This window comes from Triturus cristatus, chromosome 9 (assembly GCF_964204655.1).
Source record: "Triturus cristatus chromosome 9, aTriCri1.1, whole genome shotgun sequence".
Taxonomy (NCBI): Eukaryota; Metazoa; Chordata; class Amphibia; order Caudata; family Salamandridae; genus Triturus; species Triturus cristatus.
The window spans coordinates 1,193,587,603-1,193,613,463 of record NC_140592.1 but is presented as its reverse complement, the minus strand read 5'-3'; the positions used below and the strand labels follow the sequence as shown (position 1 = coordinate 1,193,613,463).

The 25,861-nt window shown below is 44.5% G+C and overlaps 1 protein-coding gene across 1 annotated transcript in view; it reads left to right on the top strand.

Moving 5' to 3' along the window:
- Nucleotides 1-25,861, top strand: part of PALS1 (protein associated with LIN7 1, MAGUK p55 family member) — a 502,940-nt gene that overhangs the window by 297,825 nt on the left and 179,254 nt on the right. The window contains exon 5 of the mRNA XM_085627208.1: nt 11,275-11,421. Within this exon, the coding sequence (XP_085483334.1) occupies nt 11,275-11,421 (147 nt within the window). The remainder of the gene's footprint in view (nt 1-11,274; nt 11,422-25,861) is intronic.

The following is a 25,861-nucleotide window of genomic DNA, read 5'->3' as shown; positions in this document are numbered from 1 at the left end:
AGTTCTGTTTGTGTGACACAATAAAGGTATATTGTGTTGTCCTTGGCGTGCCGCTGGATTTATTTCGGAGTTACACCCGGATGTTGTCCTGTGTTTACATATTGAGGCGGAGTTGTGACCATTGCTGGCACCGGCGTCGCGAGGGAGGAGAGCGGGGATTTCACAGCGAACTCTTGGAAACATTGGATTAAACCGCTCCCACCGCTTCCATCGAAGTGATATTGTTATTTCGGGTAAGCGGGCGTGTCTCGGGAACAGGCGGGGAGGTGTCCGAAAATTCACACCGGAGGGTGGGGGTTTGGGGCAGTATCTCCGTGTGTTTCTCGTTTCCGCCTAAGCTACCGACATTCCAACAATTGGGAAGCAGACGCAGCACCCTTGCACATAATCCTACACAGGGTGCCGTAGGACTTGTTTTGTGAATGGACTTTGGATACAAATATACATTAAGTATATAACATGAATGAATGGGAAACTCAGAGGAGGAACGAAGCTCTATCCTTATTTGATGAAGGCTTGGACAATATAAATGTCCCAACAGCGACGAGTATTAGTGGCAATACAACGGAACCATCACTAAAACAGAAATTATCCCAACTTGAAAAGTTATCAAAGCGAGAGATCAATAAATGGTGGGAGATAACATCTTTAAGTTCAATAATGCCTTGAAACAATTATAATTATATTTAAATTTAGGCTTATTGTATTAATCGGTACTAATATTGCACAGTATTATTATGAAGTGGTAATTCCAATTGTATATAGACAAGTTACGATTTATGAATGTATTTGACATTTTATTTCGAACAGAGCGTTCGTGAAGTATGTTTTTCCTTTATGTCTATGAACCGTGACCTGTATTTCTAGGGGAATTTGGGCACAGGTCAGTAACTTGACAAAGGCTTCGCCGAAACGCGTAGTTCTGTTTGTGTGACACAATAAAGGTATATTGTGTTGTCCTTGGCGTGCCGCTGGATTTATTTCGGAGTTACACCCGGATGTTGTCCTGTGTTTACATATATATATATATATATATATATATATATATATATATATATATATATATATATATATATATTCTCCCTCAAAATGCCCAAGCATATAGGGGCGCACAACTCGATATGCGGCACGGCACTTTGGGACATAACAAGACTGTGGAATCTGCTCTGAGACCCACTTAGGGTGTGAAATGAGCACAAAAGAAACAAACACAGGACCTACTATAGGTGGAAAATGCTTTGTCTTCGACTACATGTCTCATAATGCAAAGCGTGCACAACGCACGTCCTACTAAAGGCGGAGTTTGCAGCTACGAAGCTTCCCTGTGACTGTTTACTCACTGTGACCTCTGAGGAAGAAGCGAGTGCTTTGAAACGCGTCAGGTACACAGTAACATACTTTTGAGAGCAGTTTCGCATGGTCCTGTCCATTATTCATGCCGATGGTGACCCCTGTGATGGGAGAAACCGACTGGTGCAATGTGCCGTGAGTGCGCCCCTATATGCTTGGGCATTTTGAGGGAGAATATATATATATATATCACAACCACATATACCAATAGATGCATTCAGAGTAAGTTACACTACATTTCCCCATGTCTCTGTATGTTAATGTCTGTCTCTATGACAGTTCCTTTCTACATATGTTCCTTCGCTCTGTATTCCAAGGTCAGCCTTGGCTGTGCTTTCCCTCTCTTCCGTGGCTGCCTCACTCTTCCTCCTACCCCTGTGTGTGAGGATCTCTCATGTTACTCAGGCGCCAGTCTAGGTGCAGCACCAGCCTGGACCTAACTTTCAGGCACAGCTTGCTCTCGTTTCCCGCCTCCTTCGTCCTTGTAACGCTGCATCCTTGTGTAGAATAAACCTACATTTTATACTAGAAGCACTCTGCTGTACTACTGTGTCAGGCACAGGCCGATGCCACCTTCCCACTGCCCTACAACATATAATCGTCCTAGTGTCCTACAACCATCACTGTCAAAATATTACTATTGCTTTGTGCTCCCCGTATCCTTCCCTCGGCCCTGCTGCCTCCTGTAAACATTACATATGTTGCTGTGCTCTAAAAGCATACCACAGTCCGTCCATTTCTTATACACACTCGGTGTGATGTTGTATCCTTCAGCCGCTTCCTTGTGTACAGTATCACAATCCTGTTATAATGCTAAACTGCAGTCACCCCATTGTCAGGCCTTCCTGCCACTGTGGACAAACACGTTAATTTGAATCATTTGTTGACGTACAGCTTGAATATTCTATTTAAGGTGAAGGAAATCTTGTGTTCGAGGCATAAGAGCTGCAGATTACACACTTTTGCATAGATCGCCATCTGGTGTTGGGCCCGGATGTTTGCAGTTTGTTTTTCCTCTTGGAAAGTCTTTGGAAGTCACAAGGTCGGTGACTCCTCCTTTGGATCGTATTGCGCATGGGCTTTGGCTCCATCCTCAGATTTTTTTTATTCGCCATCGGGCTCGGATGTGATCTTCGCGCTCCGGTTCCGAACAGCTTCCAGTTGGACGATCGACGCGCAATCCTCACCCCAATCGCTGTATTGTTTCGATCACGATCTCTTCAATCAACGCGCTTTCTCATCGACACAAACCTTCGGTTCCAGTTGACGGCGGCCTTCGGGCCTACCCAGGCTCCGGTCCCGGCTCATGGAAAGAACTCCATTCAAAAAGTGCCCTCAAAGTGGGTCCAAATTTCCCCACACCGATCTTCATGAGGTATGCAACCTTTGCCTCTCCCCGGAACACGAGGCTCGAGACTGTCCAGCCTGTAAGTCTTTCCGATCCAAAAAGACTATTCGGGACCGATGAGCCAGAAGGAACATGGCACACTCCTCGACGTCCATTCCAGTCGACATCTTCGGAGACTACATCGACAATCCGGAACTTCATCGTACCGAAGAGGACCTCGTCAGCGCTTCCGAGGCCGACGAGTCAGTTGTGGAGGACATCACCCCGGCGCAGAAGGTCGCGAGTACCAATCTACCCCCTCCCACACCCGCGCCGACACCCAGAAAGGCTTCGGTCACGCCTTCGCCTTCGCCTCCGGGCCTAGGCAAGACCAGAGACACTGCTTCACACACCCCACCTTTGGGTCCGGTGAAGAAGCCAAGTAAGCCTTCCGGCGGCTCGGGCTCGAGCCAGCCTGCCAGCGGTGCCGAGAAACACACTTCGGCACCGAAAAAGAAGACGGCCTCCACCTCGACACCGAGCTCCGCACCAAAGCCCTCGGGGCCGAAACCCAGCTCTTCGGCACCGACGCCACCTTCGGTGCCGACCAAACCACATAAGGCCACCGACTCTTCCAAGCCGAAGCCCTTCTCGGTGCCGACCAAGAGACCGGAGGGTTCCAAGCTGGGTTCTAAACATCAAACCGGCAAGGAAAAACCTAAAAAATCATCGGCCCAACGCCTTCGACGCCGACGGACCAAATTACCTCACCAGAGTTATTTACACCGGATCCCTTGCAAAAAACTCTTACCAAGGATCCAAAAACTGGACATTTGACGCTCTCTACTAAAAAGAGACATTTGGAAAAGCCTGCTCCGCCTCCACCTCCAAAGAGGAAGGACTCTGCTACCTCTCCATTCAGAATACCATCCCCTCCTCCTCCACCTCCTCCTCCTTCCCCACTTCCACCCCCTCCACCCCCACCTCATCGTTCTCCTACTCCATCTCCAGACGATGATGATCATGGGGACCCATATTATGATACAGGGGATGTGCCACAAGACCCCACCCCTACAGGATCTCAAGATCCATGGGACGATTACCATATACCAGATATCCCCAACGTCCCACAAGACGATATTTACCCCTCTAGACCATCTCCACCTGAAGATTCACTAGGGTTTAACCATCTTCTGCAAAGAGCAGCACATTATCATGGGGTGGACATGCATAATGACCCTGTGGAGGAAGATTTCCTCCTAGACACATTCAATACTACACAGAGGTCCACCTCCATACTGCCCATGCTCAAAGGGGTGGTAAAGCATGCGGCAGAAGTTTTTAAAGACCCAGTGAGAGCCAGGGTCCTTAACCCACGTATCGAAAAGAAGTACACAGCTGCTCCCTCAGATCCCTCTTACATCAGAGGACCAGCGCCACTAGATTCCTTAGTGGTCTCTACGGCACATAAAAGGGCAAACTTACAAGCGTCAGGTGATGCACCACCACCTGACAAGCAATCAAAATTGCTAGATGCTTCAGGCAAACGCACAGCATCCCAGGCCGCCAACATATGGCGTATAGCAAACACTCAGGCACTGCTGGCCAGATATGACGGGGCTCATTGTGACGAATTAGAGAGCATAATGCAACATCTCCCTGAAAAATATAAAAGTAAAGCCAACGAGTTGATTCAAGAGGGTAAAACAATCACAAACACCTCTATACGTTGTGCCCTAGGCGCAGCAGACACAGCCTCCAGGGCCATTAACACCAGCGTCCTTCTCCGTCGTCATGCTTGGTTAAGAGTATCTGGGTTTAAACCAGAAGTACAAGCCTCTATCCTTAACCATCCCTTTGACCAGGAACATCTATTCTGGCCAAAGGTGGATGAGGCCTTAGAAAAGATGAAAAAGGACACGGATACAGCAAAATCCATGGGGGCCTTACAGTCTCACCCGCCCAGACACTCCTTTCGCTGCTCATCCTTTCGGAGTGCATCCAGAGGCTACTCCTCAGACACAGCGTCCACATTGTACAAGTCCCCTACTCAGACCACCTTTACAAAAGGTTACCAAAGAGGCGGTTACAGGGGTAACAACAACAAGGGCAGAAGCAAAACAAACAACGCCCGTTCTGCCACACCTACTACCCAATGACTCCCCCCCCCCCCCCCCCCGCTCCCCCCAGACCATTCCACTCCAGTCGGGGGCAGACTCACAAATTTCCTTCATGTCTGGGAGACCATCACCTCAGAAAAATGGGTGACCCAAATAATTCAGTCAGGATACTGCCTGGAATTAACATCTACCCCCCCAAACATTCCACCCAGGCAACGCCCAATGTCACAAGAACATTCCACATTGCTAAAGCAGGAGGTAATCTCCCTCCTACAAAAACAGGCAATAGAACACGTTCCTGTCAATCAACAAAATTTGGGGGTTTACTCCCTATATTTCCTAATACCAAAAAGGGATGAGACTCTACGACCTATTCTAGATCTCTGGCCCCTAAACACATACATACACTCAGACCACGTTCACATGGTAACGCTTCAGCAGGTACTTCCGCTCCTCTCCCAGAACGACAAAGGAAATGCGATATGGAGGAACTGGTCAGGCGAATTTGCGTACGCCTCTCCCACTCATTCCATGAGTGGTGCGAAAGCTACAACAGCACTCCCTCACACTGATCCTAGTAGCTCCAACGTGAGACAGACAACCGTGGTACACCACGCTGCTGGAACTCTCGGTAGTACCACACCAAAAGCTACACCTCTCACCATGCCTCCTAACCCAGAACCATGGAGAGATCAGGCACCCAGACCCAGCGCAGCTCAACCTTGCGATCTGGCTCCTGAAATCCTAGAATTCGGGTACCTAAACCTTCCCCCTGACTGTATGAACGTCATCAAAGAAGCTAGACGCCCTACCACTAGAGCCTGCTACGCTGCCAAGTGGAAAAGATTTGTTGTTTATTGCCATAACAACACAAGCAATCCTCTAGATGTGTCTATACAACACATCATATGCTACTTACTCCACCTACAAAGGTGTAATCTAGCCTATACCTCCATTCGGCTACACCTCGCAGCAATTGCAGCTTACTTAGAAAACAGGCAGCACCTATCACTTTTCAGAGTACCTGCCATTAAAGCCTTCATGGAAGGCCTCAAAAGAATAATCCCCCCCCCCCCCCCCCAGAGTACCACCCTCACCTGTGTGGAACTTAAATATCGTGCTCACAAGGCTAATGGGGGCCTCCCTTCGAACCTTTGCATAAATGCGAACTACAATTCCTCACATGGAAAACAGCTTTCCTTGTAGCCATCACTTCCCTTAGAAGGGTCAGTGAGATACAAGCACTTACCATACAAGAACCTTTTCTTCAAATGCACCAGAACAAGGTGGTTCTCCGTACCAACCCAAAATTCCTACCTAAAGTCATTTCCCCTTTTCACCTAAACCAATCTGTAGAATTACCAGTATTTTTCTCGCAACCTCAGACCGTTGCAGAAAGGGCTCTGCACACGCTAGATGTCAAACAAGCCTTACTTTACTATATCCAAAGAACACAACCTTTCAGAAAGACCAAACAACTGTTTGTGTCTTTCTCTCCACCACACAAGGGCAACCCCGTCTCAAAATCAGGGATAGCTAGGTGGATTGAAAAATGCATCCAGATTTGCTACCAGAAAGCAAAACGAACGCTTTCCGTTCCCCCTAAAGCCCATTCTACACGGAAGATAGGGGCTTCCATGGCTTTTCTAGGGAACATCCCACTAGATGATATCTGCAAAGCAGCTACATGGTCAACACCGCACACTTTCACTAAACACTATTGTGTAGATGTGCAAACCAAGCAACAAGTTAGTATGGGCCAGGCTGTACTAAAAACACTATTTCAAACCACTGCAACAGATACCGGTGGTCGCCGCTAAGGTTGGGAACTGCTATATAGTCTATGCAAAAGTGTGTAATCTGCAGCTCATATGCCTCGAACGGAATATGCTACTTACCAGTATGCATCTGTTCTTGGCATGTAGAGCTGCAGATCTACACACGCCCACCCGCCTCCCCGGCTACCTGTATCTGTTCCAGTCTATCTTATTTAGATACAACACACATGGGTTTCTTCACTGTTGTTACTACGCTCCATCTTTCCCTGCTGGCGAAAAACAATCTGAGGATGGAGCCGAAGCCCATGCGTAATGCGATCCAAAGGAGGAGTCACCGACCTCGTGACTTCCAAAGACTTTCCAAGAGGAAAAACAAACTGCAAACATCCGGGCCCAACACCAGATGGCGATCTATGCAAAAGTGTGTAGCTCTGCAGCTCTACATGCCAAGAACAGATGCATACTGGTAAGTAGCGTATTCCTTTCTAAGGACTTCAAGAAGAACAAGCATTGACATAGCCAATAGGTCTCGCCTTTGGGGCCTTATAAGTGTTTAGTCATGCAACAGTTGATGTTGTTGCACCAAGGATATTGTGCTGCATAACTAAATACGTATAAGGTCCCAAAGGCGAGACCTATTGGCTATGCCAATGCTTGTTTTGTTTTTACATGAAACAGCAAAGGCTGTGGTGAGGTGGAGTGGGTGGAGGCATTCGGTTTCTCTTTTCATTGGACCTGTAGGACATGGCCTTGGGCTTGGTGTGTTTCCAAGGGAAGAGTAACAAATTAGACTGGTTAGTCTGTGGTGAAAGGTCACGCTCCCTGGACTAATGGATCAGGTTGTGGAGAGAAGTTTTCAGACCTTTAATATTTGGGTCTTAAACCTCACTTGCAGGTGTGTGATTTTTAGAACAGATTAGGAGTTCCCAATGTTCTGTTTGTGTGATTGGGCACATGCTTAATACCATCCATTGTTTGACATGCTCCCAGTGGGAAGAAGTTCTCCCAGTCTGAGCTTGTTCAGATGGTCATGACCCACTTTTTTCAGGACCGATCCGGCTTCAGGGCCTTCTTCAGTAGTCTCTAAAACACCATCTTATTGTGCTTCACAAATAGGGCATTGTAGCCCAAGCAAAAGATTGAATGGTCCAAACCACCCTCCTATTGCACTTCATGGAACAGTAGCACACTTATATGTCAATTTTATGTGTGCAGTGCCTTTAAAGTGCTCCATCAAACATGTACAGAATAAAATAGAATATTCCCTTGGTATCAGGAACCAGACTAGACCTATTTAACGTTTACAAAGGGTGGTCTACTAAATAGATTTAATACCCTTCAATTTACTAGATCCAAGAGTCGATCAATGTGTCAGTCTCTCAGCTGTATGCACTTCTAGAAATTAGTGTCGCCAGCTTATTATTTTCAGAATTAACATCTAAAAGTGGTTCGAAGAAACTGAGCTCTGCTGTGATTAACCAGCAATCACATCCCTTCATGCATCTTCAAAGACCAATATGAGGCAGTGCACTTACCGAGCAGATTTTTGCACACAAGAACATTTTCCCCATTTTGGGAGTTTTAAGTGAGGATAACGAGTGTGCTGGAAGCTCCCTGCACCAAAGGGATCCACATTTTTCACTACAACAGTGCTGTCTCGGTTTGTGCCATCAAATGTTGTCAGGTTGTCATTTTGGGGTTTACCAATTAATTTGTTTGGCCTGTAGGCACATGTAAGCTTCATAGTCATCAAACTATATTTGCTCGTGTTGTCTGAATGGAAGTAACAAACTGAACTTAAGGTACAAATGGGGCCGCAGAACACACCTTCAAACCTAAATATTGACTATAACCCTGTACCCTTATTGCTGTGAGACTGTATTTATTTGGTAACAGCCCTTCACAAAGCCCCTCAAATAGGGAAAATTTCACAGTTGCTCAGTTCACTGATAATGTCACAGAACCTCTGCTTACCTCTTCTCCCTGTGACTCAAAGATAGGTTGATGGCCAGTTTGTGCCAGTAGTCTCCCCTGTTGCTATTTCAAGGGATAGTGACATTGGAGGGCACATGCGGCTTCATGTAGTGAGTGCTGTCTGCACTATGCTTAGAAGTTGTGGGAATGCATAGCGCTTTGCTTGGGTTGGACAATATTTACGTTGATGCTTTTATGTGTGCCAAGCCTCTGAATAAGAATAGTTTGGATGACCGTGTAGTCTGCTGCCGACATAAAATAGGTTTTGAACCCTCTAATTAAGCACATTTGGGAAATGTTATATTTCCAAACTGCATCAATTCCACACTTGATTGGCAGTCTTTGGGCGTTGTGTTTGTAGTTTTATAGTGGTTCGTGATAGAAATTAGTTTATACACTAAACCTACTTCTTAATGAATGGTTTAGGACGTAGTAGACAACTAATTACTGTGGTCTGTCATGTTAGACGCTTCAAGAATCAGGATGACTGGCACCACGCGCAAATGCTAGTGTTGGCATTTAGTTTGAGGCTGGATGCTTTCCTGAAGGTGACTATTTTTGCGTTCATTATCAAAGAGGATTGAGCTTTTGTGGAGCAGGAAGGGTCTAAATGGCTGCGGTTCGATCTTGAGAAAGTATCTTTGGTTCACTTGATTGTTTTAAAAATTGTCTTTATGGTGGATTCCTTAAAAGTTTTATTCCTCACATAGTCATCATGTTTAACCTAACAATAACATAAAAACAGTGCATCATGCCCAGTTCTTCTTGCAGGTCCACACAATGCACCATCGCAAACTAAGGAAGGAAGGTTATTTGAAGTGGGCAGATTGTAAAACATGACCCATCTAATTTCTTCTTAGTTTGGCCGAAGTTAATTGAATCAGACTTACATGTTTCATGGAACTGCAAATCCTCTTCTGGGATTTTGTTCTTAATTGTAACATACGTGTAGAGCTCTGCTGTTAATTTGCTACAGGATTATATGAGCCAGTATGCATCATTGGTTTACGTTTCGCCTGCCGACAACAGATGCGCTGTCCACTGCAAGGGTTTTTGTTTGCTATAGAGGGCTTGGAGTCCGCCCATTGCTCACTATTCTTTGGCATCATTGTCGCTATTGTTTGCTGCCTCGTAATTGGCCAGCGTTTGCCGGGCGTTGCCTCCTTTTCTTTCTGTGCATTATGTATCAAGCACCGATTGATTCGTCTTAATCAGTGTCTGTCCACTGCTAGTGCTGTGATTCAGGTACTATTTCTTCTTCCACGCCCACCGCCTTCTCCATGTTGCTTCTTTCCTTACAACCCTCCCACCCCAACTCCACAACACCGCTGCCACCTGGCTTTATCTCCTTTATCCACGACCTGTACGATATATGTAACTCCCTTGCTCATTAGCCACTCCCAGTTTAAAACTCATTCATTTTTAAAGAAGCCAGTTCTCACAGAAGCATTGTTCATGCTGACAAACTCGGATCAAAGACATCAGATATTTATGTAGGTCAAGATAATTAGAACATATTGTATTATAATTGCATTTGTATAGCACAAGACTTTGAAGTATTGGGGCAGATCTCTTGCAACTCAGGCAACTTTCAATGCCACTCCACTCAGTGCCACTCCATTCAATACCACTCGGCCCAGTGCAATTCCACTCCACTCAGTACCATACCACTCAGTGCCATTTCACTCCACTCAGTGCCATTCCACTCAGTGCCATTCAATTCCACTCCACTCAATGCACTCTATTCCACTCAGTGCCTCTCTATTCCACTCAATGCTACTCTACTCCACTAAATGTCACTTCATTCTCCTCTGTGCCACCCCACTCTTTCCTCACAACTCCACTCTTCTCCCAGCCACTCCACTCTTCTCCCAGCCACTCCACTCTTCTCCACTGCACTCTTCTCCACTGCCACTGCATTCTTCTCCATGCCACTGCACTCTTCTCCATGCCACTACCACGCCACTGCACTCCTCTCAATGCATTCCCCTCAATGCCACTAAATACCACTCCAGTCAGTGCCACTCCAACTCCACTTCACTGTAACAAAGTAAATAGATCTCACACAGGGTAGGCCTGCTGCTTTGCCAGTGCTTGTTGTGATCAGTGGAAAGACATCGGCAGTAATCACGGACAGCAGAAGTGAAGAATCATTTTTTGGGGGGTGGTTACATATTTTTTGAAAAGCCTTTTATTAATTTTCAATACAATACAAACAAAACAGTGCAGAATTGTGTTATCGAGTGAGTATCATCACACTATTGTGTAGAAACGGGAGCTTCCCAGCGGGGGGCAAGGAGACAGGAGGGGTCCAACAACATCCGGCATCCACATGCGGTGCAGAATCTTAAAATCCACCCCTCCTCTGCCATTGAATTTCCTGTTGAACTGTTGTACGTGTACGCCTTGACGTGAACCGTCCTCCGTGTGGCTGTCGTGTATGTGAATGGCGCGTGTGGCTGTCGTGTGTGTGAATGGCGCGTGTGGCGTCGTGTATGTGAATGGCGCGTGGGTATGGCTGTCGTGTATGTGAATGGCGCGTGTGGCTGTCGTGTATGTGAATGGCGCGTGGGTATGGCTGTCGTATATGTGAATGGCGCGTGTGGCTGTCGTGTGTGTGAATGGCGAGTGTGGCGTCGTGTATGTGAATGGCGCGTGTGGCTGTCGTGTATGTGAATGGCGCGCGCGGTCAGTCCCTGACTCCATATTTTTCTTCCATCTCCAGGCGCTTTTGATGGCCCACGACAAAGTGGCGGAACAAGAGATGCAGCCGGAGCCGGTGGCCGAGGACCGCTTCTACGAGAGCGTCAGCCAGTACGGCGGAGAAACGGTGAAAATCGTGCGCATCGAGAAGGCTCGCGACATTCCCTTGGTAAGTGGAACACGAGGAGTGGCTCCCGTATGGTCTGCGAAGACTTGTAGCCACTGTTCTGTTTTTTCCAGGTGAGCCTTCTAAACTGAGATGGACGGCTCTGCTTTTAACACTCAGAACCGAAGCGCGGCTTTTACTCTTGGGCTACTGGTGAAAGTGAATGCAGTAACGCTACTCTTGGGCTACTAGACGGAACGCACGAGGTCTCTGCTCTTTGGAGATGTAGCTTTATTTTTTAGTTTTAAAATATTTATATTGCTCACTTTATCAAAATGTGGGATGCCTAGCAAAGCAGCAGCACTTCAGGCTCCCCAAGAAAGCAGGACACTGCAGCCTGACCTCCTGCATAGAAGCAGGCCTCAGTGGCTCCCAAGCTTGGAGTCAATGAGTCTTTTTGCTAGGGGAGACATATTATGCCGAGCCAGCTACTGGTGAACTGTTCATGCCCATCGAGTTCTTTATTCCCTATTGTATCGTATGTATTTATTTAATTTTATAAAGTAGAAGCTTTTGCCATAACATCTTTAAGATAACACGAGGGCTTCGGAAACACAGGTCTATGATTGAAAAGTGCATTCGGGATCTAGGAATGCTTTCAGAATCCGGCTCATTATACTTTTTGTTCTAATATGCATCCAGCCCGCATTGAGCCCAAAATCTCAAGCAGGTGATGTCCTAACATTCACCACTCCCATATGTTACCAAGCTTGCTCTAATTTCCTTTCTGTCTGAACAGTAGTTTCAGACTATAGAAGAGACTTCTCCAGCGAGTAACTCGTGAGCTAGTGATAGCTCTCCAGCTCTCTAGAAGTAGCTCTCCGGTGTGCAGCCCAACCTACTAGAGTAGAAGGGTTTGCTCGGTTGAAAAAAACCTCTCTCTCTCTCTCTCTCTCTCTCTCTCTCTCTCTCTTTATATGTATATTATATATGTGTGTGTGTGTATGTAAATCTATATATATATGTGTGAATGTATATATATATAGATGTGTGTGTGTGTATATATGAATATATATATATATCAAAATTGAAAGACGTATTCGAGGCAAAAATGTGTGTATTTTCAGGACTCCTAGACTGAGGTTTGAAGAAAAACGGGTGAATTTCTAATTTAATTTCCAATTCAAGAATTCCAATCATTGACTACAAGAACCGTAAACGTTATGTCCGCTCCAAGATATCATTCAGGGTGAATGTGTGCTTTACAAATGCACGTTATGTTATTTTATATTTAAAGCTGATCTTTGGGTGATAAATCATCCAGTGTTGTGTAGACTTCTTACTACCTTGGTGCATTGCAGCTATGGCAGTTCTGTGTTGCCTATGTAGAGGAGTTTGAAAATGTTTTCATTACTGCTGGCAAACCTGCTTGATGCACTGAGGTGATCACTGCTGGTGAGTCCATCTTGTATAAGGTGATCACTATTACAACATTATTATTATTATTATTATTAGTAGCTTAGGATTATTTTCATTGGACATAAATAGCTGTTACTACAGGAAAGGTTGGAGACCCCTGCTTTAGAATATCCACATGTTTGACATCTGTTTCCTACTTCTTATTGGCAAGATGTTCAGTAAGTAATCACGCCTCGCAGCAGTCGGCAGTAATCTGAGGCTTTCAAGTTTGAAAGCAGACCCAGACTGACATCCTTCTGAGGTTGTACATTGAGTAACATGTATTGGATAAAATAATAAGATATATTATGCACATTGCTTAGAAGCGCCATAAATGCAGAATGAAGCACAAAATAAAAACATCTGTTTGTACATTTTCTTTGTCAAACCCTCCTTTGATGGTTTATAACATTGATAAATTAAAAAACAATTGTGTAGACAAATTGTGAAGCCATCTCGAGTCTTCCACTTGTAGAAATTACTTTCCTATTTCCACTGTTTACAGAGGACTAGGATCCGTAGTTGATATTAGTGTGTGTCTTTCTAAAAATAGAACTGCTACTTTAATTTAAAAGTAAGCTAAATTGCTCTCCGGTTGTTATATCATAGTGTAATGTTTTGTGTGCTTCTACTCCATGTGGCCAGAGGGGAAACGGTCTGCTCCACCACTCGCCTGACACAGTAAATAGAAAGTTTGCTTTATTGTAGGTGAGGGTTGTATCAGGGGCACAATCTTATTGTGCAGTCATTCTCTGCTTTGGGCAGACATTGATCATTCTGGAGTCTGTTTAAACATCCCAGTCTGCTTTCCCGAGATTGGATACTTAAGTCACCCAAAGAACGTTTGTGAATGAAGACCTGGCGAATGTCTGCCTGTGTTGGCAATTTGCTTGCCTGCTTACCGAGGTCAATGGAATGATATGTTCATATTTCCTTTTCTGCAACCTTCCATCTCCTCCCTGAACTTCAAGGCCACTAGCTTGGCAGAAATAAAAACACAATATTAAAAATACCAAACCCATTAAATAGACCACTCAGAACCTCAAAATTAAGATGGTACATAAAATCACAAACACACTGAATAATTTGACCATATCGTGGATGTGTCACACCCCAGGCCCCCTACGCCTCGCGTCATCTAAGTTGATTTGTTACCTAACGGGTGGACTACTTTTTTACTCCTATCGTGCACCGCACACTTAATTGTCACCTCTCCTCCATTCCACTGGGTTTCTACATCAGACATACCTTTTCGCACCTGACCAGCGGGTCCAAACTTTAAGCCTCCTGGGAACTTCCACACTAATATAGGTACCTCTTAGGTTCACCAGATCCCCCTACCCTGCCCCTCCCAGTTCCCCTCCACCTAGTTGACCATTTTCTTTTTTTTCCTTTAGCTCGTTGCTAGATCGTCACAATGTTTTCTCTTATTCCGTTGACTTATGTAACGTGCTGGTCTTTCATACCTGCCCTATCCTGTATGATCTAATGTTTATGCCATTACAATTTTCATGTACACCTGTTTTATTCCATAATTTTAATAAAAAAAAAAAAATGAACCCACTTTGCGCAGCACCTTGTAGATTACTGCAAGGCTGTGGATGCTCATAGTAGGGCATTTAATACGAGCAGCCTTGTGTTTACCTGTGTTCTGAAACAATATGGTGAAACTAATCTGAAGCCTCTCCACAAAGATGGCACAGCCTTGCCCCACCTAGCCTCGTCATGCTAGGTCCCTATAATCTCCACCAAAGGTAAAAATTCCAAGGCTAAACAGCATGCTTGTGTGCCTGGTGTTGGAGCAGAGCCCCATATTAATGTATGATCTGTGTATCAAAACAATGTGTGGGCATCGACAGGGAATGACTCTCTTGCAGGTGGGCATACCTTGAAAACCCAGTTCTGCGTGATCATAAATAAACTTTAATTGGGATGTGTTAAGAGTTATACTAGCTAAAAACGTAACCGGTACCAACTTCCTTAGAATAACATAACGTGTATTTGTAAAGCGCACGTTCACCCTTGGGTATCTTGGCGCTGAATAGCAGATGCTTATTGTTACCCAACTCAATTTATCCATTCTTTCTTCTGAAGTTGTAATTAAGTAGCATGTATTGGATAATAAGAATATCTGTTATGCACATTGCTTTGAAGCGCCATAAATGCAGAATGAAGCACAAAATGTAAACCAGCATTGGCAAAGCCAATAGGTCTCGTCTTTAGCAGGTGAGTGCTAACGTATTGGGTTTGCTAATGTGTCCCTACTATTAAATGTAATGAAATTGAATCTGCAACATTGGATGGAAGTCTTAACAGGCCTTTCCACAAATGTGTCGAGCCACATCAGATATAAGCAGTTAATGTTTAACTCACTGAGACATCTTGCAAACATTCAGTCATTTTGTTAGTTCTGATCTCCTTTTGCAATCGAAACACCCAAACACCATCACCCTTATAAGGGGCAACGTTGCCCTAGTGACACATGAAATTGATAGCTTGTGGAATCATAGCTGATGCCTTTTAGAATAAAAAAACGAAAAAGACATAAAAATTGGCAACATACAGTAAATGAACATGTCCATATTTCTGAAATGAAGGAGACAGTTAATAAGTACATTGCACATTTATGGTGTAGTTAATTAAAACCATGCAAACACAAGGAGATGATGGACGGAGTGCTGAAACTTCTCAGACACTCCAACCCAGTCACAGATCTGGGTTGAATCCATCATCGTTCTTTAGCCCACTTCTCCACCTCAGTTCAGACCCAGCTATATGCAAATCAGTCTTGACCCTGTGCCTCATGGGAACAGTCCAGCCCGAACTGCCAAGCCAGATCTTCCCTGAACCGGAAACAAGCATCCTCGGACCGGTTTCTGGGTAATACCCTTCATCAGCCAGGCTAGCTTGAATCCAGGGGCAAAGTGAGCAAAAGACCCATGTCTGGGCATACCCTGCCAACTTAGGGCGAACAAAGCAAACACAAGGAGATGATGGACGGAGTGCTGAAACTTTTCAGACACTCACACCCCAGTCACAGATCTGGGTTGAATCTATCATCGTTCTTTAGCTACATCGGGTAGGAACGGGAGCAGTCACCAAGGAGCAACGTGGAAATCTTTCCTTGAGGCAGGTTTGACAACAGGTGTTTCCCCTCCCCTCCTCTCATGGGGCACGTAGCTTTGGTATTTAGGACTTGAACTTGGAAGTCATCCAATAGTGGAGAGTGACACAGGTCACACCCGCACAGTGGTACCTTCTTGCCACCAGTTGGTAAGAACGGAGCCCCCCTACTTTACACTTAGGTCCTGATGAATGCCCTGGACCCACCTGGGCCAATACGGCAGAAACATGTCTACCGCGTACACTACGGTTAGGGGACAATAAATTGCCCATACACCGTTTATGGATTTTAATATCATATAGTTACCAACCACATTAAAACATAATTTGATAACTATAATGATTTTTACTCACACTCACTTTCTTACGGGCCCCCACTTAGTTTAGAAGTGCATCCCTGTCATCAGGTGTATGCCCGCCCTCTATCAAACCAAGGTTTTAGAGTGCGAGGACTGGTCAATGATAAAGCATGACACCAGGTGGTGTGTGAGACCAGTCCGTCACATTTTGTTAGATGCCTTCACTCACAATATAACCCAATCTCCATAGTGGTCAATGTATTAAGGGGCAGCTCTTATTGTGGTTAACATTTAGTGATGGAGGCTGCTAGCTCCTGGAACCCCGCGCCTCTTGTTCCCTTCTCCACGCACTGTGGAGCTCATGTGTAATTATTATTCTACTCCCCCCTCACAGTAACTATCGCACACCTCCCTCAATAGACTCATGATCTGGGGCTCTGAGCACTGCTCCCACATGTCCCCGTGAAATCAATTGCGTGGTGTCTGTGCCTCCATTGTCTATCTCTAGACCAAAATAACTCCGCCTTTGTTGTGTATTTTTAAGAAGTTCCTGCACTGCTTTAAAAAAATTGCCAGTTCAAAGGGAACTATGGTGCTAAAAATCCAGTCCATTGCATTGTTACATGTTCTTATGCCATGGATTAAACAAAGTGGCTTTAATAGTGTTTGCCGGAAGTGGAGCAACGTTGGACAGCAGCAAAATAAATGTGTAAAAGTTTGATTTGTAGCCGCAGAGTCTGCACCTAACAATCTTAGAGAGCAGTGGCCAGTTTGGATTGAAGTCTTTAATTTGTAATGCTAACATCCTTACTGCCAGAATTTGAGTTAGGCTGGCTTTCTTGAGAGAGTTCTGTTTAGTGTTTGCCATAAAAGTGCCAAATGAAAACATGAATTAATGATATAAAAATTGAAAAGGTGGGAACAAATGAAGACTTATCTTTTACTTATTTCCTGGAACCGTGACCGCCTTCTTTGGACTCTAAGACACCTGACAACAAAGACAGCAGGACTCGAACCTTTCCGTTCAGACTAAGCATCTTAGAACTTAACCTTGGTGCCCCAAGTGAACTCGGCAAATGCATGAAAGTTGTATAATCTCAGAATTAAAGGAATTGCCATAAAACCAATTACAAGACATTGGCTGCACTTTGCAGTTGTACAAACTCAGCCGGGGCAGGCCGTAATAAAATACCAGCACTCTGTTAAACAAGGGGCAATGTACTCATAATGGAGGTCCTGACAGTAGTGCAACCTTAGTTAGATGGCAAAATTGAATTCTATGAAAGTGAAAACGCTAAGCGCCCGGGGCTGAAGCAGTGACGGGTGATTCCTTCCTTACTTTTATTGCTACAAAGCTTCTTAAAAGGCAAAAAAGACAAAAACCGGATTTGCTTTACAACATTTGGCACTCGGGCTGATTGCAAAGAAAAGCATACACCCGAGCACGAATACTGGCACTAGTTTTGAAACCAAACTTTGTAAATTAAACGGTTAGTATCACAGATGTACGTCCTTTAGAGATCCCCCTCTATTAACCATCCTCTCTTAATAAAGCAACCTCTTTCATCTTTTTTTAGTCCCAACAAGCAAAGACATTATATTTTTGTGGGGAAACCCGCTCCTGATTAGTGGCCTGTATGTTGTAACTGGAGGTGGGAGCCTGCTCATGACAATCGGCGACTTTCGGGTGCGTTTCCCCGGAACATTTAAAGCTCCCTTTAATAAAGCTAAGTCAGAGACCAAAGCCTAACAAGCATTGGCATAGCCAATAGGTCTCACCTGGGACCTTATAAGTTTTTAGACAGGCAGCACATTATCTGTTACATCAGTCATTTAAGTTATTAAAGTTTGGGGTAAATCAATGGCGGGAGACAATTCATATGCTGTCAAAAAAAACATCAAATACATGAATATGCAAGCACATTAGTAATAATGATTGTTTTGTCAGAAATGTATTGATACCTTGATTAACTGCTAGAAGGCATCGGACCAGATGTTTGCTATATGCAGATTCGCTTTTGTGTTGTTAACCCCACACTGCATGGAAGGCACAGACCTACCCAGTTGGAGCAATAAGCTTTTGCTTGATTTGCCAGGACTTGGAGCTCCCTGGGGGCATGTCCTCAAACACACACAAAGCTTTTCTTGCAGTTTTATATAGCGCGGACTCTACCCGAAGTGGTCTTGGAGCGCTTTCTGTAGGCACTGGCAGGTGAGCCAGGGGTTAAACTGGAAAAAACAATGCATGGGTGGACAGGCTTGGGGTCTCATTCTATTAAAGCCTCCCCTTGCATCACTATGCTGCAAGCATGAACTTAATAGGGCCAAGGAATGTGCCTTTATTTTGTGGTTTTAGGCTTTGTCTGGTGAGTCTGGAGGTGGATAATACACTAGTATACATCATTTCTCATTTAGTACCCATCTGTTGCCTGGCTGATTTCCGCTAGATTGCTAGTACTCCAGTAGCCACTTAGTTGCATATTTGGTTGGGCAGTGATGAGATCTGCAGAAAATCCAGTGACATGACCACTGTAACTTCACATGATGCAGCTCAAAATAACAAATCATAACATAAAAGCAACATACCTAAAAACAGGACTGCAGCGAGCACCACAGTGGCACACACTAAGGCCACAAGGGCAATCCGTGTCGCTTTTTCTGTCTCCCACTGCTAGTGGCACCCTAGTTGGCGTCTGAACTGAAATGCATTGTGCCCTTTGCCTAAGTTGCATAGTAAGCACTAAGCGCTATATGAATGCAAATACAAATATGTACAGGTGGGAGCACTGACAGGGAATAGGTAGGGACACGTGTTCAAAGTAAGGGTAGTAGAAAATACCATCAATTGTGGAGGAAAAAAGACTCCCAACATAAAAGCAAGAGTTATAAAATTATTCACCTGCCTTCGAAAGTTGCAAAGAAAAACTAACAGATCAGACATCAGTCGAAAGTGTATTTTGTTGGCGATAAATAGAACAAGGTTAGTTCAGGAATCCAAGGGAGTAAATATTCAGGGGAAGATGAAAGGGCAGGAAGGGTGCAATTGGATGGAATGTGAAACAAGTACTGACGCTTTAAAGTCAACGCCGCTGTTATAGCTTCAATAGAACAGACAGTGCCATATATTCTGGGGAGTAACTATCGGGAGATGGCGGCTGCGGAGCGCCTATCTGACTTCAATGCAAGCAAAGGAGGCTGGCATTTCTAAGGAGCACAACAATGTTATTGATAAGGCAAGCACTGCCAACGGTTGAGCCCACGGCAGGTACATACACTGCAAATTCTCCATTGAAAACACTGGAGAAAGGGACCGGGAGACAGCAGAAGCCTGCAGGGGCAGAGAGCCCCGTCCCCTGCTGCTGGAACGTCCAGGGAGGGCAGGCGGGCAGAGGGGAGTGAAGCAACAGGGTGTCGGGTGTCACGTGGCCCGTAAGTAATGCAAACAATGCCGTGACTTTTCCAGCTTTGTCCTGAAGAGTAGTGTGGTGCTAAAGTTAGAACAAGCACGCTAGTGGTGCGCGCGCCACAGCGAGCTATGTGTTTTGAATTATCGCGCACGCGTCTGGGCACGATAATTCAAAACATAAGGCGCAAGCAATAGGCCACACACACACGAGCGTGTGGTGAGCTTTTTGAAGCCCCCTTACAATAAGTCTCGAGGGCTGCGCATGCGCGCTGCAAGGCGAGACCTAAAAAGGGATAAAAAAAGGTGCCTCACTTATTTCTCTCCTATCACTTTCACGCAAGTGCACACAAGAAATATGGAGAGCGGTCGGGAGAGGGAGGAGATGGGGTGAAAAACTGAAATTTCCCGGTGTCTGCTCAACATCCTCTGACCCTGAGCACATAATCCGTACATAATAAATAAATGTGACCTTTCGTAACGTTACTGTTGCTCACATAAAGCATTCCAATGTTGAACTGAGAAAAATGCCTTTAATGAAACCAAATCAAAGACTGAAGATAACGAAAACTCTGTGCGCCAGGAGACCAGCGAAATCCAAGATGGAACACGAAAATTAGGTGGGGCCTCGTTCAGCAAGCAAGGATGATGAGGAACCAATGACGGGGGGAGTAGGGAAGAAATAGTACCTCTAAATAGTACTTCAATCGTGTCCGGAGCAGCATACAGGCACTAATTAGGTTGAATGAATCTGTGCTTGGTCCCTGCTCCACTGAAAGGATCGCTAGTGACGTTTGCCAACATTGGCCAATTAACAAGGCTGCAAAGAAGACAGACGCTGATACCAACAAATGGTACGTAATGGGCGGCCTCCAAGGCCTTTTTGTAAGCAACAGTGTCTTGCAGTCTCAATCATAAAATGACCGTTTTCACTTTTTGGGTTTTTAGCCCCTTAAGTCCATCATTTGATGGGTTAAGAAGTTGATACAAAAAAAAACAATTGTCAAGAAAAATTGAGACTTCACATAAAAATATCTGGTCTTCCTTCTGCAGAAATTATTTCACTTGTCTATTTCCAGTGTTTACAAAGTATTAGTATCCCTAGTTGACATATTAGTGTGCCTCTTTCAAAAAATATAAATGCTACGTTCATGTGGAAAGTAAGATTAAATTGCTCTCAGGTTTTTATTTGCTAGTGTAATGTTTTGCGTGCTCCTACTCTACGTGGCCAGAGGGGAAACTGTCTGCTCCATCACTTGCCTGACAGTAAATAGAAAGTTAGCTTTATTGTAGCTGAAGGTTGTATCGGGCACAATCTTATAGTGCAGTAATTCTGTGCTATGGGCAGACACTGCTGTTTCTGGAGTCTGTTTAAATATCCCACTCTGCTCTCCCAAGAATGCATACTTAACAGCCAACCAAAGAACATTTGCTGAATGAAGACCTGGTGAATGTTTACCTATGTTGGCAATTCACTTGCCTGCTTGCTGAGCTCTAGGGAATTATAAGTCCATCTTTCCTTTTCTGCAACCTTCCATATCCACCCAGAAGTTTGAGGCCAGCTGGTTGGCCGCAATAAAAACAGTAAAAGTGGGAAACCCGTCAAATACACAATGCCGAACCTCAACATGAAAATAGTACATAAATTCACTAGTACCAACTTTCCTAAAAGAAATTCTGACTCCCAGTATTTCCATCTCCTTCCTGGAGTTTTCCTGTTGTTCCAACCAGATTTGGTGCAACCAAGTCACAGGATTGTCACAGAAAAGATATTGCCTATTAAGGTAGCAACATATAGCACTACGTCTGGCCTATCTAGAGGACATTTACAACCAATTTGCTTTAGTGGCCACAAAATTACGAAGGCCCAATAAAGGTTCTTTATGTTGAAGTTTGTTTTGAGATGAAATTCAAGCTTCTTCCTATTAAGTCCTATTAAAAAGTGACATACCTTAGGTTTAATAGAGGTATGCAATGTAATCTAGGGAAATCTGAGACTTGCAATCTCCAATGTCAAATTATTTATTTATGTATGTATTAAAGAGAATGAAGTGGGCATGCAGCCCTGCCTTATTCCAGGATGGCCAAATAAAGAGAGTTGACCATTCTCACCTTCAAATTTCTGTGTGGCCCAAGACTCACCAAATAGGTAATTTAAGGCAAAAATGGGTCAATTCTCTGCACCTCATTGGAGCATTTTACTGCATAGGATCTCTATATTTGCATCACATTATTAAAGCTTGCAGAGAAAAGAACAAAAGGACAATACAGTGGCCCATCTGTCCTATAAATTTAGAAGGCCCTACCCTCATGACCAGAGAAGTTGAATTGTGTATCATGAATATCCCTGCTTAGAATCCTATCTGGACTTTAGACAAGCCATTGGCTCAGATTGCTCTTGACTTTTTAGAGTTAGGTCCGATCTTCCTTTCCCTGCTACAATCATCATCAATGTCAGAGGGATAAATGAGGGCCCCCCAACCAGCTGTGAACTACTATTTGACATAATCTACCTAGACTGGAAAGAAAATGCCAGTATCGGGGCATTCAGACCAGCATGGAGAAAACAACACACACAAAATGCTTGTGGTTTAGGAAAACATGGGGTAATTCCAAACCTAATTACCCACAGATATCTGCATGTCTCAGTGACCTGGAGAGCTATACTGACAGGAGCGTTGTCTCTTGGCAGAGTCACCATGAAATGCGACCAACTAATCCTCCTGGTTCGGGCTGGGCACAAGGCTAACAATCTTGTCCCATAGAAAGCATTTGTTACCAAAACAGCAGAAGAACCGCTAAATCTTGTAGGCGGAAGGGACTTCCAGATTCTCTGCATGTGACATACATGATTGACAGTAGTCAAAGCGGCAAGGAAAGTACTGACAGTATTACATAAGTTCTGAGTGCCAAGTATTAGGCCAGAATCTGATTCTGGAATGTACAGACTACGCATGGCACAGGAAAGCTGGCTCAAGTAAGATGAGGCGTTACAACCCATACATCCCAGGGGTCAGCAAAAGTAGGTGGACAGGATCTGGCAGAATAAAAAAACACCACAGGAAGAGACGATGACCAACATCACAAAGGAGTTGCCATCATCCTGAGCAAGGGGACGTAGAAATACCTGTTTTGAGTGGAAGCCAGTCAACCCAACCATTTCTCAGTACAATGCTCCAACAAATAACACGGAGGAAATAGTCAAGGACTTATTCTACCACAAGATGCAAACTGAGCTTGAAGCCATGCCGAACAAGCCATGCCGAACCATGACCTAAAGAGAGATTTGAATGCTAAAGTGGGAAATGACAACACCAACCATGTCATAGCCATGGGAAAGGTAGGTTGTGGAACAATGAACGACAGTAGAGAAAGAGTGTTGGAATTTTGTGCCACAAATTATCTGGTCATAGGAGGAACTCTCTTCCCCGACTGATATTAACTAACAATGTTCACTCAGTGGCAGAGACAGATGGAGACCTGAAGACACTCACTGCAAGATGTCAGACTGAGCAGGGGAGCTGATGTCGGCAGGGATCACCATCTAGTGAGTGGTCTTGTGAAGCTGAATCTCAAAAAAATAGAACACAAAACATCAGGATGACACTACTTCAATGTGGCAATATTACAGGACTCGAAGATTGAGAAAGCATTTGTCTTAAAAAAATTAAAAATATTTTCCAACTCCTGGCAGACACAGAAGATCAGTGCGAGCCAGCTGCCGACGCAGTCACCTAGAAATGGGAACAGGTCTCTTCAATAGATGTGAAGAGCAGTAAAACAGTGTGTGGGGTCCAAGGCAAGGAAGAGGAAAGAATGGATATGAGAAAGTGACAGTCTGGCAACACATACTGAATGTAGCATGGACGGCTCCATTTACTTTTTGAAATGCGTTTTCAACTATTGCCTTCCTTTGTTCTTTATAGAAATCTCTGAGTGCTGAAGTTCCGGGGAGAGGAGCCCTGAGGCTGCATTCCTCCATGGGGAAAAGGAGAAAAGCAAGCAAAAAGATAGTTTTTCGGCACCCATTCCTGTTATCTCTGGTGACCAACTAAATCAAAATGAGAAGAGAGAAGAAGGCGGGCAGAGAGATGGGGGTCGGGACTGCTACAACAAACCCCATATTTCTTGGTGTGCTGTGTTCGGGGGGGCTGAAGGGGGAGGGAAGGTACAGTAGTAATCTCGAACCACAGTCCCGCAACAATTGAGAGTAAAGCTGGAGACAGTGCAGCATCTGCGCAAGTTGAGGAGAGGGAGGGGTGTGTACAACATCTTGAAAGGGCATTGTCTCGGTTTCTATCTGCTTCATTATGGCCACCCCTTTCAAAGGAGTTGAGCTGGATCCCGCTTAAGCCCCCTGTCTCATTCTAGGATCACAATAGTTTGTGTGTGTGTGTGTGGGGGGGGTTACGTTGCAGTTGCGTACACATCACTTCTAAATACTAACCACGCACTGTTTGTCGGTGGGGGAGGAGTGGGTGACCACGGAAGTGCGAATACCCTCCTAAAAAATGGTAAACCAAGCGAACCAGAGCCAAATCGAGTCTCCATTGATAAATCAATTGCACTAATAATTGGGCCCTAAAAATAGGCAATGATATGGGCAAAACAAATTTGTTTAGCCCCCCTGAAATGATGATGTGCGTTTTATGCCCCATTTGCGTTTATTATTTTTGCTTTTGCTCTAACCTATCTCTGTATTTAACAAGTGCCAAAAACTACTCTGGATAGTCTTTCCTAGTGCATTAACCTGCTGAGCTTTTACCGACTGTTTTGATATAACGCATTATGAGGCAGGGCAACAGTCACAATCCAAAACACCCCATAAACAACAATGCAATGCCTTCAGGTGTTGCAAATACCCACCTAGAGTCCGGTATAAAAGATGCACACACCTTTACTGTTTTAATGCACATCAATCACACATCAGGGGACTAGGTCACCTCTTCAAGCTAAAAATGCAGAGAAGAACAATGAACGGAGGAAAAAGATGCAAACAAGAATATTCAGCCTTCAAACCTCCCAGGTCAATAAAACAAAATAATAAATATTATAATGGAAAATTAAAACATGCAAGAAAAGAGACAAGTGACAAAATGCAAACTGCAGGCACTGTGAGAAACTGACTTAGAGTCTCAGACGAAATTCATGATGACAGATAAAGACCTAATGGAATCACGAGAAACACGGAGTAGAGTGAAGCTAATAGAGAGAGACATAGCTAAAGTGAGAGAAACAGAGTGATACTGAAGGGAACAGGGTGACACTACGACAAACCGCAACTCTTATAAATTCGCAAGTCGTACATGTTTTAAGACAATGAATTTGCAGATCGTGCACTTTTGTTTCGGCATTATGGAGCTGCATATTTTGGGAGTAAGGCAGCAGTAGACCTGAAAGTCATATCGCGAGAAGTATGACTGACCCGGGTAGTGGATGGAATGAGGCAGAGCCTCAAAAGGCCCAACTGTAAACATTTGGAAGCAGTTGCATCACACTCTAGTAAAACGGCAAACTCAGCCTTTCATGCTGGCGGGGAATGAAAAGCAAGCAACCTAGCCACTGGGCATTTATATGTGTATTCCACTAACACTTACCTGGAACCAGTCCTGCGTTGGCTGCTTCGCACCACCATAGCTGGAAAAAGAAGCAAGTAGCAAAGGACTAGAGAAGGACACACACGTACGATGCGCTGCTAAAAGATACGCCATGTGGAGTCAACAAACATGAAACACGCATCTTTGAAGCGATGGCCGATCAGGAGGAACAGTGAATGCATTGTGATGGCCAACCCGAAAGAAAAATGAGTGAAATCGCCTGGGACCGAACTAAGCACCGAAAGGAGGGACAATTACAACAAATGCACGAATACAAATGCAGCATTTTTGAATGGCGCAAAAAGTACGAATGTCAATAAATGGACGTGCCAAAAGCCCATAGAGTAGATGCAACCTGTCTTGCAGACAGCACATGCGCGGTGCCTAGGCTCAACTTAAAAAGGTATCTAGCTAGATCACCTCCTAATCAACTTATCATGTAGTTTTAAGAAGGGGAAGTAAACAGGCTACCCAATATTTCTTAGGAACACATATGAGCAAAACAATGGTTTCTTTGAGGTCATGTGCTAAACCTTTGTTTTTTGAGTCACGTAAATTGATCCTGAGAAGAGAGCTTAAATCACATTGAAGAAACAAGTAAGGGGCCCACAAAGAGCATATCA